Source organism: Dunckerocampus dactyliophorus, chromosome 1 (assembly GCF_027744805.1).
Source record: "Dunckerocampus dactyliophorus isolate RoL2022-P2 chromosome 1, RoL_Ddac_1.1, whole genome shotgun sequence".
Classification (NCBI taxonomy): Eukaryota; Metazoa; Chordata; class Actinopteri; order Syngnathiformes; family Syngnathidae; genus Dunckerocampus; species Dunckerocampus dactyliophorus.
The window spans coordinates 31,602,373-31,615,342 of record NC_072819.1 but is presented as its reverse complement, the minus strand read 5'-3'; the positions used below and the strand labels follow the sequence as shown (position 1 = coordinate 31,615,342).

General features: G+C 39.8%; 1 protein-coding gene across 6 annotated transcripts; it reads left to right on the top strand.

Annotated features, from left to right (window-relative positions):
- Positions 1 to 827: 827 nt before the first annotated feature.
- Positions 828 to 12,815, top strand: zgc:153867 (uncharacterized protein LOC337226 homolog). Of its 6 annotated transcripts, none has more exons than XM_054777953.1 (7): positions 828 to 1,019; positions 5,147 to 5,174; positions 10,185 to 10,328; positions 10,418 to 10,591; positions 10,914 to 10,991; positions 11,314 to 11,348; positions 12,265 to 12,815. In XM_054777953.1, the coding sequence occupies exons 1-6, from the start codon at positions 843 to 845 to the stop codon at positions 11,340 to 11,342; spliced, it is 630 nt and encodes a 209-aa protein (XP_054633928.1). In that variant the 5' UTR covers positions 828 to 842; the 3' UTR covers positions 11,343 to 11,348; positions 12,265 to 12,815. The 6 variants fall into 6 exon arrangements, with proteins under 6 accessions (XP_054633928.1, XP_054633948.1, XP_054633938.1 ...); XM_054777973.1 differs by having other exon boundaries at positions 11,314 to 11,361; XM_054777963.1 differs by having other exon boundaries at positions 11,314 to 11,373.
- Positions 12,816 to 12,970: the final 155 nt, after the last annotated feature.

The following is a 12,970-nucleotide window of genomic DNA, read 5'->3' as shown; positions in this document are numbered from 1 at the left end:
TTAAAGAAGATAAATCATCACGCAATGTTGCAAAAGGTGTCGGTTGTTCACAGTCAGCTGTGTCTAAAATCTGGACCAAGTACAAACAACACGGGAAGGTTGTTGAAGGCAAGTATACTGGTAGACCACGGAAAACATCAAAGCGTCAAGACAGACAACTTAAAGCAAAGTCTTGAAAACAGAAAATACACAGCAAAACAAATGAGGAACAAATGGGAGGAACCTGGAGTCAGTGTCTGTGACTGCTTATCCTCATTAGGGTTGCGGGTATGCTGGAGCCTATCCCAGCTGACTTTGGGCAAGGGGCAGGGTACACCCTGGACTGGTCGCCAGCCAATCGCAGGGCACATATAGACAAACAACCATTCACACTCACATTCATACCTACGGACAATTTAGAGTCACCAATTAACCTAACCTTGGAATGTGGAAGGAAACCGTGGTACGCGTAGAAAACCGACGCACGCACGGGGAGAACATGCAAATTCCACACAGAGAACCCATGTTTTCCCGATCTTCTGACTGTGTGGCAAACATGCTCACCACGCGGCACACATAAACACCTTTCCAACCTAAAAATAAGGCAAACACGGTTCAGTCTGATTCATTCTATTTCTATCCTGCTCCTTATTCCAAACCTCTTCCTACACTTTGCATCCCTCCCTCTCATGCTGTTCCATATATCCACTCCTGCAGTCCCTGAGCATCATCACCCGCTCTTTTCCCTCAACCCACCCCTCTGCTGAACTGACACACTTTAGTTCAGTAAGTCATAGCTTCTATCAGCAGCTGGAGCATCCACTACTGAGCTAATTTTACATTTAGACCAGAGCAGATTAAAAATGGCTCCTAAAAGAGAAACATCTATGAAGAACCCAACTTCACCAGTGACACAGCCCAGATTGGGCCCCCCTTTCCCCTGCCTGCCTACAGCTCCTGCAGCACCAAAATCAGCCCCGCAACAGAAACCAAGGATGCTGCGAGCATCAGATTCACCGTTTGACCCCAGTACTTTGGAGGTGAGTGGAAAATATTGATATTTGTGATGAAGCTAATGTGAACTTTTCTCAGTGAATCATCTGATCTGATCTGTGATTATTTTTAGGCGGCATATTGAGCAAAGGAAGAATTAATAGTAGTTTGTAGTCAGATAACGTGGAGACCTCATAATGTGATTATTTTTTAATTGTAGCTCATTTCAGATAAAGATGATAGCACTAACTTGAGAGATTGCTAAGTTAAATAAAGAAATAGGTCACCAAGAGTGGTGCTGTCATTGAGTCTCTTTAGGGAGAAAGACTTGTGTGTGTGTGTGTGTGTGTGTGTGTGTGTGTGTGTGTGTGTGTGTGTGTGTGTGTGTGCGTGTGTGTAGGTGTGTGTGTGTGTGTGTGTATGGTTATGTTTTCGACAGACAATTCCAATATACATTTGTTTTTATATTACAGTATATATGAGAGACATACTAAGATGTGTAGTGTAGGAAAAATAATTAGCAAAATGTATTCATTTTACTTTATTAATGAAGACTGCTTACACTTTAGTGTAAGTGACCTGAGAGACTATTCTAGAATTCTGATGCCCATGCAGATTGCTCATTGCACACATTTAATGTGTACATGCTCTAAACGATTACGTAATCCTAGTATAATTTTAATGTTATGCATTTTGTGTGCAGTCAATGATATACAGTAATTGAATTATGTTCATGTTTGCTCTGTGTATTCTATAAGAATATGTGAGCATAATGTTTGTCACGCTAAGACACCCACATCTGCTTATGGTTCTACACAAGTTGTTTGACATCTCGCTGCTGATGGTGCTCCTGCTTGGCAAGTGTAATATAGTAAAACATTTCAATGTATCCATCCTCCTTGCATGGCCATCCACATTGCAAATCCATGTGAACTCTTGTTCAAAGTCAATATTAAATGCTACAAGGTTAAAATACAGTATAGTTGATTGTTCCAGTGGTGCTCATACAGTACATGTAGATTCCAGCAATTGCTGCAGGTTTACAGTTTAAAACATCTCCAAATTATAAGACAAATTATATAACATACCTGTCACCTCAAGGAAAAACTTCATTTAAAACATATGTGTGCCCCATAATACTTCAAACTTTTTGCATATCAATATGTGGAACACAACTATAGAACAGACTGAATAAAGAACTCCAGCAATGACTTAATATGAGCCAGGGGACTTTGTTTAAAGGTACAGAAGGCTGGGAACTATAGTTCCTAGGGGTGTCACGAGATTAAACCGTGACGAGATTTCCCAATTGGAGAAGAGCTATCTTGCAAGAACAGGGCAGTAATTAAGAAGACAATCAGACTGTGAACTATGGCATTGCTACTATATGAATGATAATACAGTAGTATGGAAGTGGGAGTACGTGAGGCATTATTGGAACCGCACATTAAGTGCTGTACCTTGCAATCCAACCTACCTCCGTGTTCCCAGAGTCAGTGTGGCTGTTTGTTCAGAGTTGAACAGCTGCATCCGTGTTAATGTCCAAGTAGAAGCTGTAGTAATTCTACAATTTGATGAAACCTGCTTCACTTTGTTAGATCAAAACACGCAGACTTGTCTGCATTCTTAATCACCGAGCCGTTCTATTTACGCTCGGCTTTGGCTGTGTGCCAGCTTCATAACACACCTCATACAGTACATAGAAGAGACCCGTGTTGACATTTTAGCGACATGGTCACTATATTTAGCAAGTATGGCATGCATTAAAAGTGAAAGACAGGAAGTGTTTCTTAGTCATGCATTTATTCTGTAATTAAATACAAGCGGTAAACAAAAGTGAAGTATCCGCCGCACAGGCGAGCTGGAGTGGAGCTCCACCTTCTTACCGCCATGCAATGCAGGTCTGAAAGCTGCATAAACCCCTCCACAATGCAACCCAGCCCAACAGAGCCAAGAAGGCAGAAATTGGACACGCTCCTCCATCGCCTGGCGACACCACGCTTTGCTGGCAAAACGGGCATGGGTGTTTGTGGAATGTGGCTCATTGCAGAACAAAAATGAACAAAAACCCAGCAAAAGTGGAAAAATAGAGCAAAAAGGCGTAATGTAACTACAAAAAGATAAAATGTTGACATTAATAACTAACACTGATTTGTCTTTAAATATACCTGTATGTATAACAAGAAATTTTTATTCTAAATATTTTTTTATGCAGTTATGAAAGGACAGCTGGACAGCCCTGATGTAAATAGACAAAGACAAGTAGATAAGACAAAAACTGGCATTGTTCAACTACAAGCTCAAACTATTAATGCTGACACCCAGCATTTGACAGACAGTATGAATTACCTGTGAGAAAACACATGTCAAAAACACCAATTCCACAACTTTACAGAATGAAAGATGGCATATCAAAGGAAATACATGTATTGCATTATTATTATTTTTGGTTTGTTTGTTTTTTTATATATTATCATAACAGTGGTGTATTTGGTCTCAAAAATTTGGACAATAATATCATTAAGCATCAATTTGTGGGACAATAAACATTTCAAATTGTTTTGTGACCTGATTAAATAAAAAAGTTTGTTTGTCCAGTCATATTTTTTCATTGTACAGTTTTAAAAAATTAATGTTAAAATCTCGTCTCCTTCTTGTGGACCCTATCTTGTGCAGTTGGGTGCCTTTAATAGTGCCTGATATCATTTATTCCTGATAATTATTATCTAATAAGTTCATATTTATTACATATTCTCTATTTGTTCATCCATCCAATGGTTCTGCCATGTCTGCCAGTATTTACTCCTGTATTTATGCTTTCATTATTTAATAAGCCATCTATTATTACACATTCTTTATTCTTTTCCTTTAGAAAATGGTAACATGTCAAACACAGCAAATGAACATAATAATTGCTGCGACACGGAGAAGGGATAGGACTAATAAGCTCTACTCTACAAGTTCTACAATAATCAAAACACCAACCTAAAGATAATCGAGTACAATATAAAAATCTAAAATGTAAAACTTAATAGTTAAGTCAAGAGTGATACGTATACTCTACCTTCCAAAAGCATAATAGGGAGTTCAGTTCCCACTTCTATATATGGCTCGATCCACATTACAGTTGTGACCAAGGACGCTAGGCTGATAGGGAACTTAAGATATTCACTTCCGTAGTATGCCTTGCGCGGGTTTGGCCGCCATGACGGTAAGCAGAATCCAGAAACATTGCATTGTAAACATGTCCTCAGCACACTGCTCAGCCATTAATTGTTCTAATAGACCAGATTTTTCATTATAACTTTATTTTATACTCAATTCGCAGCTGGTGAATTTGTTGTACACTATTCTCCGCCTAGCCCCGCCCACCTTTTTGCTCACCATCATGGCGGACTTTCGGTGACATAGCGTAGTGGATCGGTGGAAAGCCACATCCATTATAAGTCTAGTGTCCTTGGTGGTTACGTCATGACGTACATCTACAAGGCTTTTTTTTGTCACCCAGCCCCGTCACACATTCTTTGCGCTGCTAACAGCTCGGTCACACCTTAGCCGTCTCAGACATGGTGAGTTTTTCCCATCTCTTCTCGCTCTAGCTAACGTTTTTGTCGCTGTACACGCCGTTTAGTGATTAATGTAGTTGTTTCGGGAAAGTGTGCTCGATTTTGAAAATGCGTTTACATACGTTTCAATATGTTGCTGCGCTGGCGGCTTGCTAGCGGAAGTGCAACTTTTCTTTAAGCTAGCGTTAGCCTGCACGGTTATATATGAAAGTAACGAGCACACGTTTGGAAAACAACATTTGTGTAATATTAATAATGTGTGCAACAAACATTTAAAGACTCGTAACTACATGGTGAGAATTACATGTTTCAAAGCAGTAGTTAGTCGGAGCTAGCTTTGCACTTAGTCGCCACAAAACTCATGTTCATCCAGCTAAATATGTCTTTTAACAGTCTGACTTCACGGACGATCAAATCCAAGGTGAGTTTTCACTGTTTTACGGCACCCTTCGTATGCATGCTGTCATTCTTGCTTGGTTCAGATTACACTTTGCCCCTTCTCACCCTGCCTTTCGGCCGTCTCCTGTCACAGTAGTAGCGCCTTTAATTTCCTGTTTATTTCACACAGTTTCATTCCTTTCCACTTGCAACTCCTTGTTTTTTCACAGATTGAGTTTAAGCTGGAACAGATCCATGGTAAGTCGGTAAATGGGGGACTGCCTTGGGAAGAAACCTGCTGGCTATTTTGGAGTTTTGAGGATTTGGTTTGCATGATGAACTAAAGCAAAATGCGTTATGATTGGGTACGTTCAACTCGTTCGTATTACCATACAACATTGAAAAACATGCTAGCTCTGACTGTGTTGCAGTGTAATGTGCTCGGTCATGCATTTGTACTGCCTGTAATGCCAAACATAGTAGTCATGCAAAGTTCTTTTGTTGATAAGTCGTCCCTGGTTTGTGTCAGGTTACGGTAAACTTTGCCTTATCAATTCCAAGACACTCATTCTCACAAGCTTCCCCTTTTTTGGAGTGATGGATGTTGAATCATTGTGGACATAATTGGCCATGTTTCTTGCACACTCCTCCTTCTCTTTTCCTCCACTCCTCTATTACCAAATATGGTGTTGGGGAAAAGTTCTCTATTGCCAGAAGGGAAGAGAGACATTCCTTTCAACAGAGGGGAAAAAAAAATCCATAACACTGCCTGAGCTACTTGGGCTGCATTGTTTGGTGGGGCAGTGTCTTGCCACATCTTAATTGACAAACATTTATTTACTCAAACTGACTAGAGTGCCCAATTACTGGCTTAACCAGTGCAAAGATAAATGCTTAGACAGTGCTCTAAAATATCGACGACAAGTTGACAAACAAGCGCTGCCAGTGGTATTGCTGAGTCCTGCTAAACTAAAGTCGTATAATGTACTGCTAAAATAATCTTAAAAAAAATAATGTTATCAATTTAGTAGTGATGACTTACTGTGATTGAGTAGCATTGATAAGATCAAATGCCAATGGATTTTTTTTGTAGTATTTCCAAGTTATGTTATGTACAGTTGTCCCTTGCCACATGGCTGTTAAAATTTTATGGCTTCACTCTATCACGGTTTTTCTTTTTTTTTTTTTTTTTTTTTTTTTTTTTTTTTTTTCAGAAACAAGATACTTTTATCACAAAACGAAACCTAAATGAAAATGCAATCAACAATCTCTTTTTTTTTTTTTTTTTTTTTTTTTTTTACCCCTGTCCTGTCCAGCCTTTAAAGCAGATAGAATTGTATACCTAAATGCCGTCAAGTGCTCAACAGATTTACTCTGCCAGAGAGAAGTGTGATATACACTTCCCCTGTCATACAAAATTTATTCGACCTTGATGCTTGTTATAAAGCAAATTTGGAGCGACCGGACCGGAGCAGGAGGGGACAGAGAAGAAGAGAAAAGGAAACGGGGGGGGGGGCGAGAGGGGACAAAAACAAAAAAAAGAGAGACAAGAGACAAGGACAACAGCAGCAACAACAACAATTGTGACAGAACAACAGAAACATACAGAACGACATCAGCAAATAAATGTCCGTGACAACTATAAAGACGAACAAGGATAAAGGACAAATCAATATCAACAACCACAATGACAAAGCTGTCAATGACAATCAGACATAATAGCAAGTTGACAAACAAGCGCTGCCAGTGGTATTGCTGAGTCCTGCTAAACTAAAGTCGTATAATGTACTGCTAAAATAATCTTAAAAAAAATAATGTTATCAATTTAGTAGTGATGACTTACTGTGATTGAAGTTGCATTGATAAGATCAAATGCCAATGGATTGTTTTTTGTAGTATTTTCAAGTTATGTTATGTACAGTTGTCCCTTGCCACATGGCTGTTAAAATTTTATGGCTTCACTCTATCACGGTTTTTCAAACACATTAATAAATAAATCATGCTGTAATCATGCTGTTTTGTGGTTGAATATGGTCTAAGTTTTTTTTTAAAAGTGCATATTTAAGCATTTTGCATATTTTTTGCCAAAATGAAGAATTTTCAAGCATAAAAATGGCTAAATGAACTACATACAAATATACAGTATAAGACGCAAGCCTCATTTAAAGTATGATATATAGTGTTCTGTACTAGCCACTAGGTGTGAATAGGTGAAACATATACGAGTGCCAGACTTGATCGGAACAATAGGCTTTTATTGCAGGTTTGAATTATCTCAAAACAGGCACAATAATAATGGGCCTCATTCACGAAACGTTCTTACGCACAAATGTGTTCTTAAAGCCTTCTTACGAAGATTTTTGGCATTCACGAAACGTGTTCTTAACTCACAGTTCTTAGATCTAAGAACAAATTCTACGAACGCTCAGGAGGACTCTTACGCACAAGCAAAGCTTGCACTTTTAATGCGCAATCACCCTCATGATGGATTTTGCAACCTGATCCCAAAAAATGTAGTGCAAATAAAATATCCCAACAATTATTTATCATCAAAACAACTAAAATATACTCCATCGATAAATATATATTCAAATCCCAATTCATCAAAAAAAAAAAGACTGGCTGGACGTGCGCGGCACAGAGAGAGAATGTATAGGGACCATGTAGATTTATTTGCTGAAAGCCACGAATATTTGATGTCCTGCTTCAGGCTTCCCTCTCTGTTCTTGCAAGTGTGCAGGATCATCAGAATAACATCGCAATGAAACGTGGTGTGCCTATTGCGCACTAGTACCCCCAGATAACGACATGAGCCCCCAGCCACGTCTTGAGCCACAGCACGGGGCTGCTGTATTAATTAGGCAGCGTCTAATCAAATGTAACCACAGAAAAAATAAATTGTCACACACAAACTATGTATTTTTATTTTATTTTTCCATCATGATTGTGTAAATATTTTCTAGAGTTTCCGAAATGGTTTGGTTTCTAATTGATGGCCCACCTCCCGTTTCCTCCAAATCCCCCCGGTGCAGTCTAATCTTTTTTTTGAGTCTATTTTAAGTCAAAACACTTCTTTTTAACCTCTGCGGTGCCGCGTTTCTCCGTGGAAACGGCATTTATGTTTCCTGCAATGGTGCTCCATGCCGACTCTTTTTGGATGGCCTGATGACCGGTGGATACACGTGGAAATAAGGTGGTCTTGTGTTCGCTCACTCCTCGTAAAAGCACCTCTATTTCAGTAGAATTGAAGTTTTTCTTTCGTTTATTGTCCAGCTGCTCCTCAGTCTTGTCCTTGCGTGTTGCCATCTCCGCCTCCAGCTGCCTGTTGCACACGGCACATTTTTTACCTTATATAGGAAATAATAGGCGGTGACCTATTAGGCCTTACATGCACGTGCATCGCAGTTGGCATTCATCAACCTAAGAACACCGGTGCAAACAATTATCCCTACTTAAGAACATGTCGTGAATGTGGCGCAGTTTCCAACCCAAGCCTTCTTAAGTACACTTCTTAAGAAGATGTTCGTGAATGAGGCCCACTAATATTAGAATCATAATACCGCACTGCACCTGAACATAAGCCACACCCATCAAATTTAAAGAGGAAAAAAATGTGTACATATGTAAGCCGCAATTGTCTATAAGCCGCAGGTGTACATGTGAGAACATGGGATATTTACACAGAAAGACACACTGTTATAAACCTTGCAATAGCTGCAGTAGCTGTGATCAAACTTTACTTAAGATTTGTCACACCAAAACACAATAGTTGTTCGAAAGTAGTGACGAGGAAACCGGGGACCAACTTGTATGCACACCTAAAACGGAGGTGGAAAGGAGCCTTCGTCCCAACAGTCAGTCAGTGTGGCTCGCTACTTTGCTAAATAAATGCAACATTTTGGGAAATGTTAAAAATGTTTGACAGAAAGTACGAATTGCCTGGGAGAATGTACATGTCACAAATAGCAATTCCTGAACTGTATAACCGAGTGAAAGAAGACGTGTTGAAAGACATTAGAAACATTGCATTTTACTTTGCCACCACAGATATGTGGCCCAGCTCAAATATGACCCCCTACTTTAGTTTAACAATACACTACATAACTGCATGTGTGTTTTTTACTGGAGTGTTTTTTTCTTAAGTCATTTTATTTTCGTTGAGGTTTTCTTGTTTGTTTAAATTATTATGTTTGTTTGTTTTAATTTTATTAAAAAGCTCTTGACATTCCAATTACAATGCTAAATATTCTTCAGAAATTAAAGTAAGTTTATTTAAAATGTTTGTTGCTTTTGATATGATGTAGTCATTACTATGCCATATAATTAATGAAGAAATTGTTTCAAAAAATGTCAATATCGATTATCTACCAGCAAAATTTGTTATCGTGACAGGCCTCCTAGTCCAATTACTACTACTTGAATCTGCATCATGGGAACTATAGTTCTTTTATCCATAAATTAGCCGCATCATTGTTTTAAGCCGCATGTTTCAAAGCGTGTGGGGAAAAAAGTAGCTTATATCAGAATTCACGGTAATAACACAGGCTACTATTTCAGCCATAACCCACGGCAAGCTAAAACTTACGAAAACTCTTGAAACCAACGTCTCTTGCTCATCAATTAGCACCAGAACACTTTTACTGCGACGTACTGTACAGGAGCACGAGTTTTATTTATGTCTTAAATGTCTTATTTTCTCAGATTACATATGCTATATTGGGTAGTACGAATGTAAAGGTCACAATATGGGTGTTAATTCATATGTAGAGGGCCCCAATAATGTTGGAAAACATATCTAGAACTTCGTAAACAGGAGGTGAACAACACAACAACACAAGACATAATCCTATATCACTTACCACGGTCGGGTCTGGAACCAATTAATCGTGATAAACGAGGGATTACTGGACTGAATTTTACATTGTCTGTGTAACTTGAGTTTGAGGTTGCCTGAAGTGCTCAGTTGCAGACGAATGACCAGAATTGGGTTTCTTTGAAAGTCATATGTAAGTGTCAATTGGTGCACTACCAGCTTATTTTAGTTTTAGACCAAGTTTAGACAAGTCTTGAACAATTTCTGCTTTATCTTTTATTTTAGCGTTATTTTTTTCTGCCTGCTCCATTTTTTGTGCGCTTCCTCATAGTTTGAACCATTTTCATTCCTCATTCTTCATCTTTTTTTCGACCCTGCATGTGCATTATTTTACTCAGATTTTGTTTTTGCGCAAATTACAGTCCCTTCTTGTAATGTGTTGTTGTATTTTCCAGAGTTTAAGGAGGCGTTCCTGCTGTTTGACAGAACAGGAGATGGGATGATCTGTTACACTCAGTGTGGGGACGTCATGAGGGCTCTTGGACAGAACCCCGTCACCGCTGATGTTCTTAAGGTTTTGGGCAACCCCAAAGCTGAGGGTGAAACTTACATATTACTGCTTAGCAAATAGAGAGGGGTTCTACCCATACAACTTTCTTACTATTTTGTGTTCTTTACGTGTTTTTAGAAATGAACACGAAGATGTTGGACTTCGAGAAGTTCCTGCCCATGCTCCAGACCATTGCTAAGAATAAAGATCAGGGCTCCATGGAAGACTTTGTTGAGGGACTTCGTGTATTTGACAAGGAAGGCAACGGCACAGTTATGGGCGCAGAGCTGCGTCATGTTCTCACCACTCTAGGTAAGGCATGTCTGTTACGCTGGTATCTGTGCCACAGTCAGAAAGCGTCACAAGGGAAAGCTGTGAGGACAGAATTAGTAAATGCATTCGATGCTACTGCTCTCCTTTTTTAATTGTACTTTGTACAAATATATAAGTTGAACCTGAAATGTATCTTCAAAATTATAGTGAGTGTACAATGGCTTCTGACTGGAGAGAAGTCTGGCATTGAAACGTGTACCATTTGTATGTACAAAGTGCAGAGAAACAAAAAGCAAGATGGCTGTGTGTTACATTTTATAAGTCAGCTGAGAAATATAGAAACTTTTCTGTTGAATTTCAGGTGAGAAAATGACAGAAGAAGAAGTGGAGACACTCCTCGCAGGACACGAAGATGCAAATGGCTGCATCAATTACGAAGGTGAGATTGGGGGGTAAAAATATTGAAAATGAATCCTTCTAACCAGAGTAGCGGATACTGGCAATGCACTAATGGAATTCTCTGCACTGATTAAATCTTGGGTTGACATGTAGGATGGAATGAAATTTCCAAAAAGATATGTTAATTTATTTGACAACATTGGAAATCATTCCATTATGTGGAAGCATTGCATCAATGCTCGACATGCCTGTCGTCAGGTGGGTGCAGTGTATATGTTTTCAAAGACCTGCTGACGTGACTGCTTTGAAAGGGCCTTATAATTCACTCCACTCAAAGTGTGTTAACTGTTCTTCCTCCACAGTGTTTGTGCGCCACATCGTGTCAGGCTGAGGGCCGGTACGGGCATTGGGTATACCACGAGGTGGCACGAACAGGCTTTCCTCCTTCCTAGCTTTTTAATAATAATCCACTCACAACAGGCCTACCTAACACTTAAAATGTAGTTTGCCTTTCTCTCATTGGTGACGTTGGTGGAAAAAATATGCAGGTTCAAAGTAGACTGAACCTGCTGGTGCCCTTGGGAAAGCCTTGTGGTCCTTCTGTTTTAGTTCTGAGGTTCTGACGTGATTGTAGGCGCCTGCTGTTCTGTCCCCCCCCCCGCAGCAGTCTGTCTTCGTCCTTGGCTGCAGCATGCCCCTCTGCATGTGTCAGGCCCCCCCCTCCCTCCTCAGGTTTATAAGGGGATGTGGTGGACACAAGGTAGTGACTAGTGTCATTCAGGGAAAGCCTGGTGCCCACTGTCACATCATTGCAGCTGGTGGCTGTGGAGATCACATGGCAGCTCCTTATTTGCATGCCAGCGGTGCTATTAAAAGGCAAGCAGTTCTTCTGTCGTGTTAACGTTGCTCTTTTTCACAGAAATGCTAAAATGGGCATTTAGCTTTCCCATCAACTTGTCCATTGGAGTATCTCTGCCGGCTTTGGGAGAAAGTACCAGTCCCCCACTTTTCTACTAACAAGTTTTCTCCTCTGTGCTGACAAAAGCCAAATTTGTAGCTGGCCGCTGCCTTGATCTTCTCCCTCCTCTCTGCATCTCGGCTAGAGGAAAGCATTCAGGGCAGATGGCTTCTCTAACCAGCTCTTGTTGGATCATAGACAGGCCCAAAAGCTTTGGCTAAATAGGGGCTAGAGATGACCTCACTTCCTTCTCTCAGTATCCACTTGAACCCTTCTTTTTATTTGGGCTTCATATGGGTGATGTGCCTCCACATGCACTTCTGACATGTTTTGTCTGTCTCTTCTTTCTTCACAGAGCTGGTCAGGATGGTCATGAACGGCTAAAGATGATGAAAAGAGTCCATCTTATTCTTTTTTTTGTTTTGTTTTTTTTGTTCTTACCCTTTCACGTGTTCCCTCTTTTTGCAATGAGCTTCCTACATCCCCACATGCTCTTTTCATGGATTTGTCTAAAGATGAGCTATGACCTTTGCTGATCATATACTGTACTTGATTAACAAATGCATTCAGGAGTTTTAACTTTTGTTGTTTGCATTCACGTTCCAAAATGCACCCCTTGAGACTTATCAAATTTGGACAATGATGGCATATTGTAATAACTACTCCTACCTAGTGAAATTTTTGGATGGGACTTATTTATATATACATAAACATACACAGTAACTGAATTATCTGATCTACTGTAAGATTGGCAAAGACTCACTTGGGCTTAATATTGCCTCTTTTGAAATCACAGCAAACCGGTATAATTAAAGCCATCCAAAGGGTAGATGGCATTTCAAATATTTCCAATGGTTTTAATTTACGTTCTCTTTTGCATATCAATAAATGTCTCCTGAAATATTACTTTGGTTATGACTGCATTTTTCTCACTTCTCGGGATGCAGCGTCGTCTTCAATGTGTGATTCAATGAAATTACACGTACCTGTATGTACTGTTGACCGTCTGACACAGGAGGGCAGTGTTACTGCACGGATGTGCTATGATGCGGCACTAAACC

What these genes read in the sequence shown, in the direction of transcription:
- zgc:153867 (XM_054777944.1), top strand. Translation starts at nt 843, where the DNA reads ATGGCTCCTAAAAGAGAAACATCTATGAAGAACCCAACTTCACCAGTG. An exon ending in TCATGTTCTCACCACTCTAG is followed by an intron (nt 10,592 to 10,913) that starts GTAAGGCATGTC and finishes GTTGAATTTCAG; the next exon opens with GTGAGAAAATGACAGAAGAA. An exon ending in TGGCTGCATCAATTACGAAG is followed by an intron (nt 10,992 to 12,264) that starts GTGAGATTGGGG and finishes CTTTCTTCACAG; the next exon opens with AGCTGGTCAGGATGGTCATG.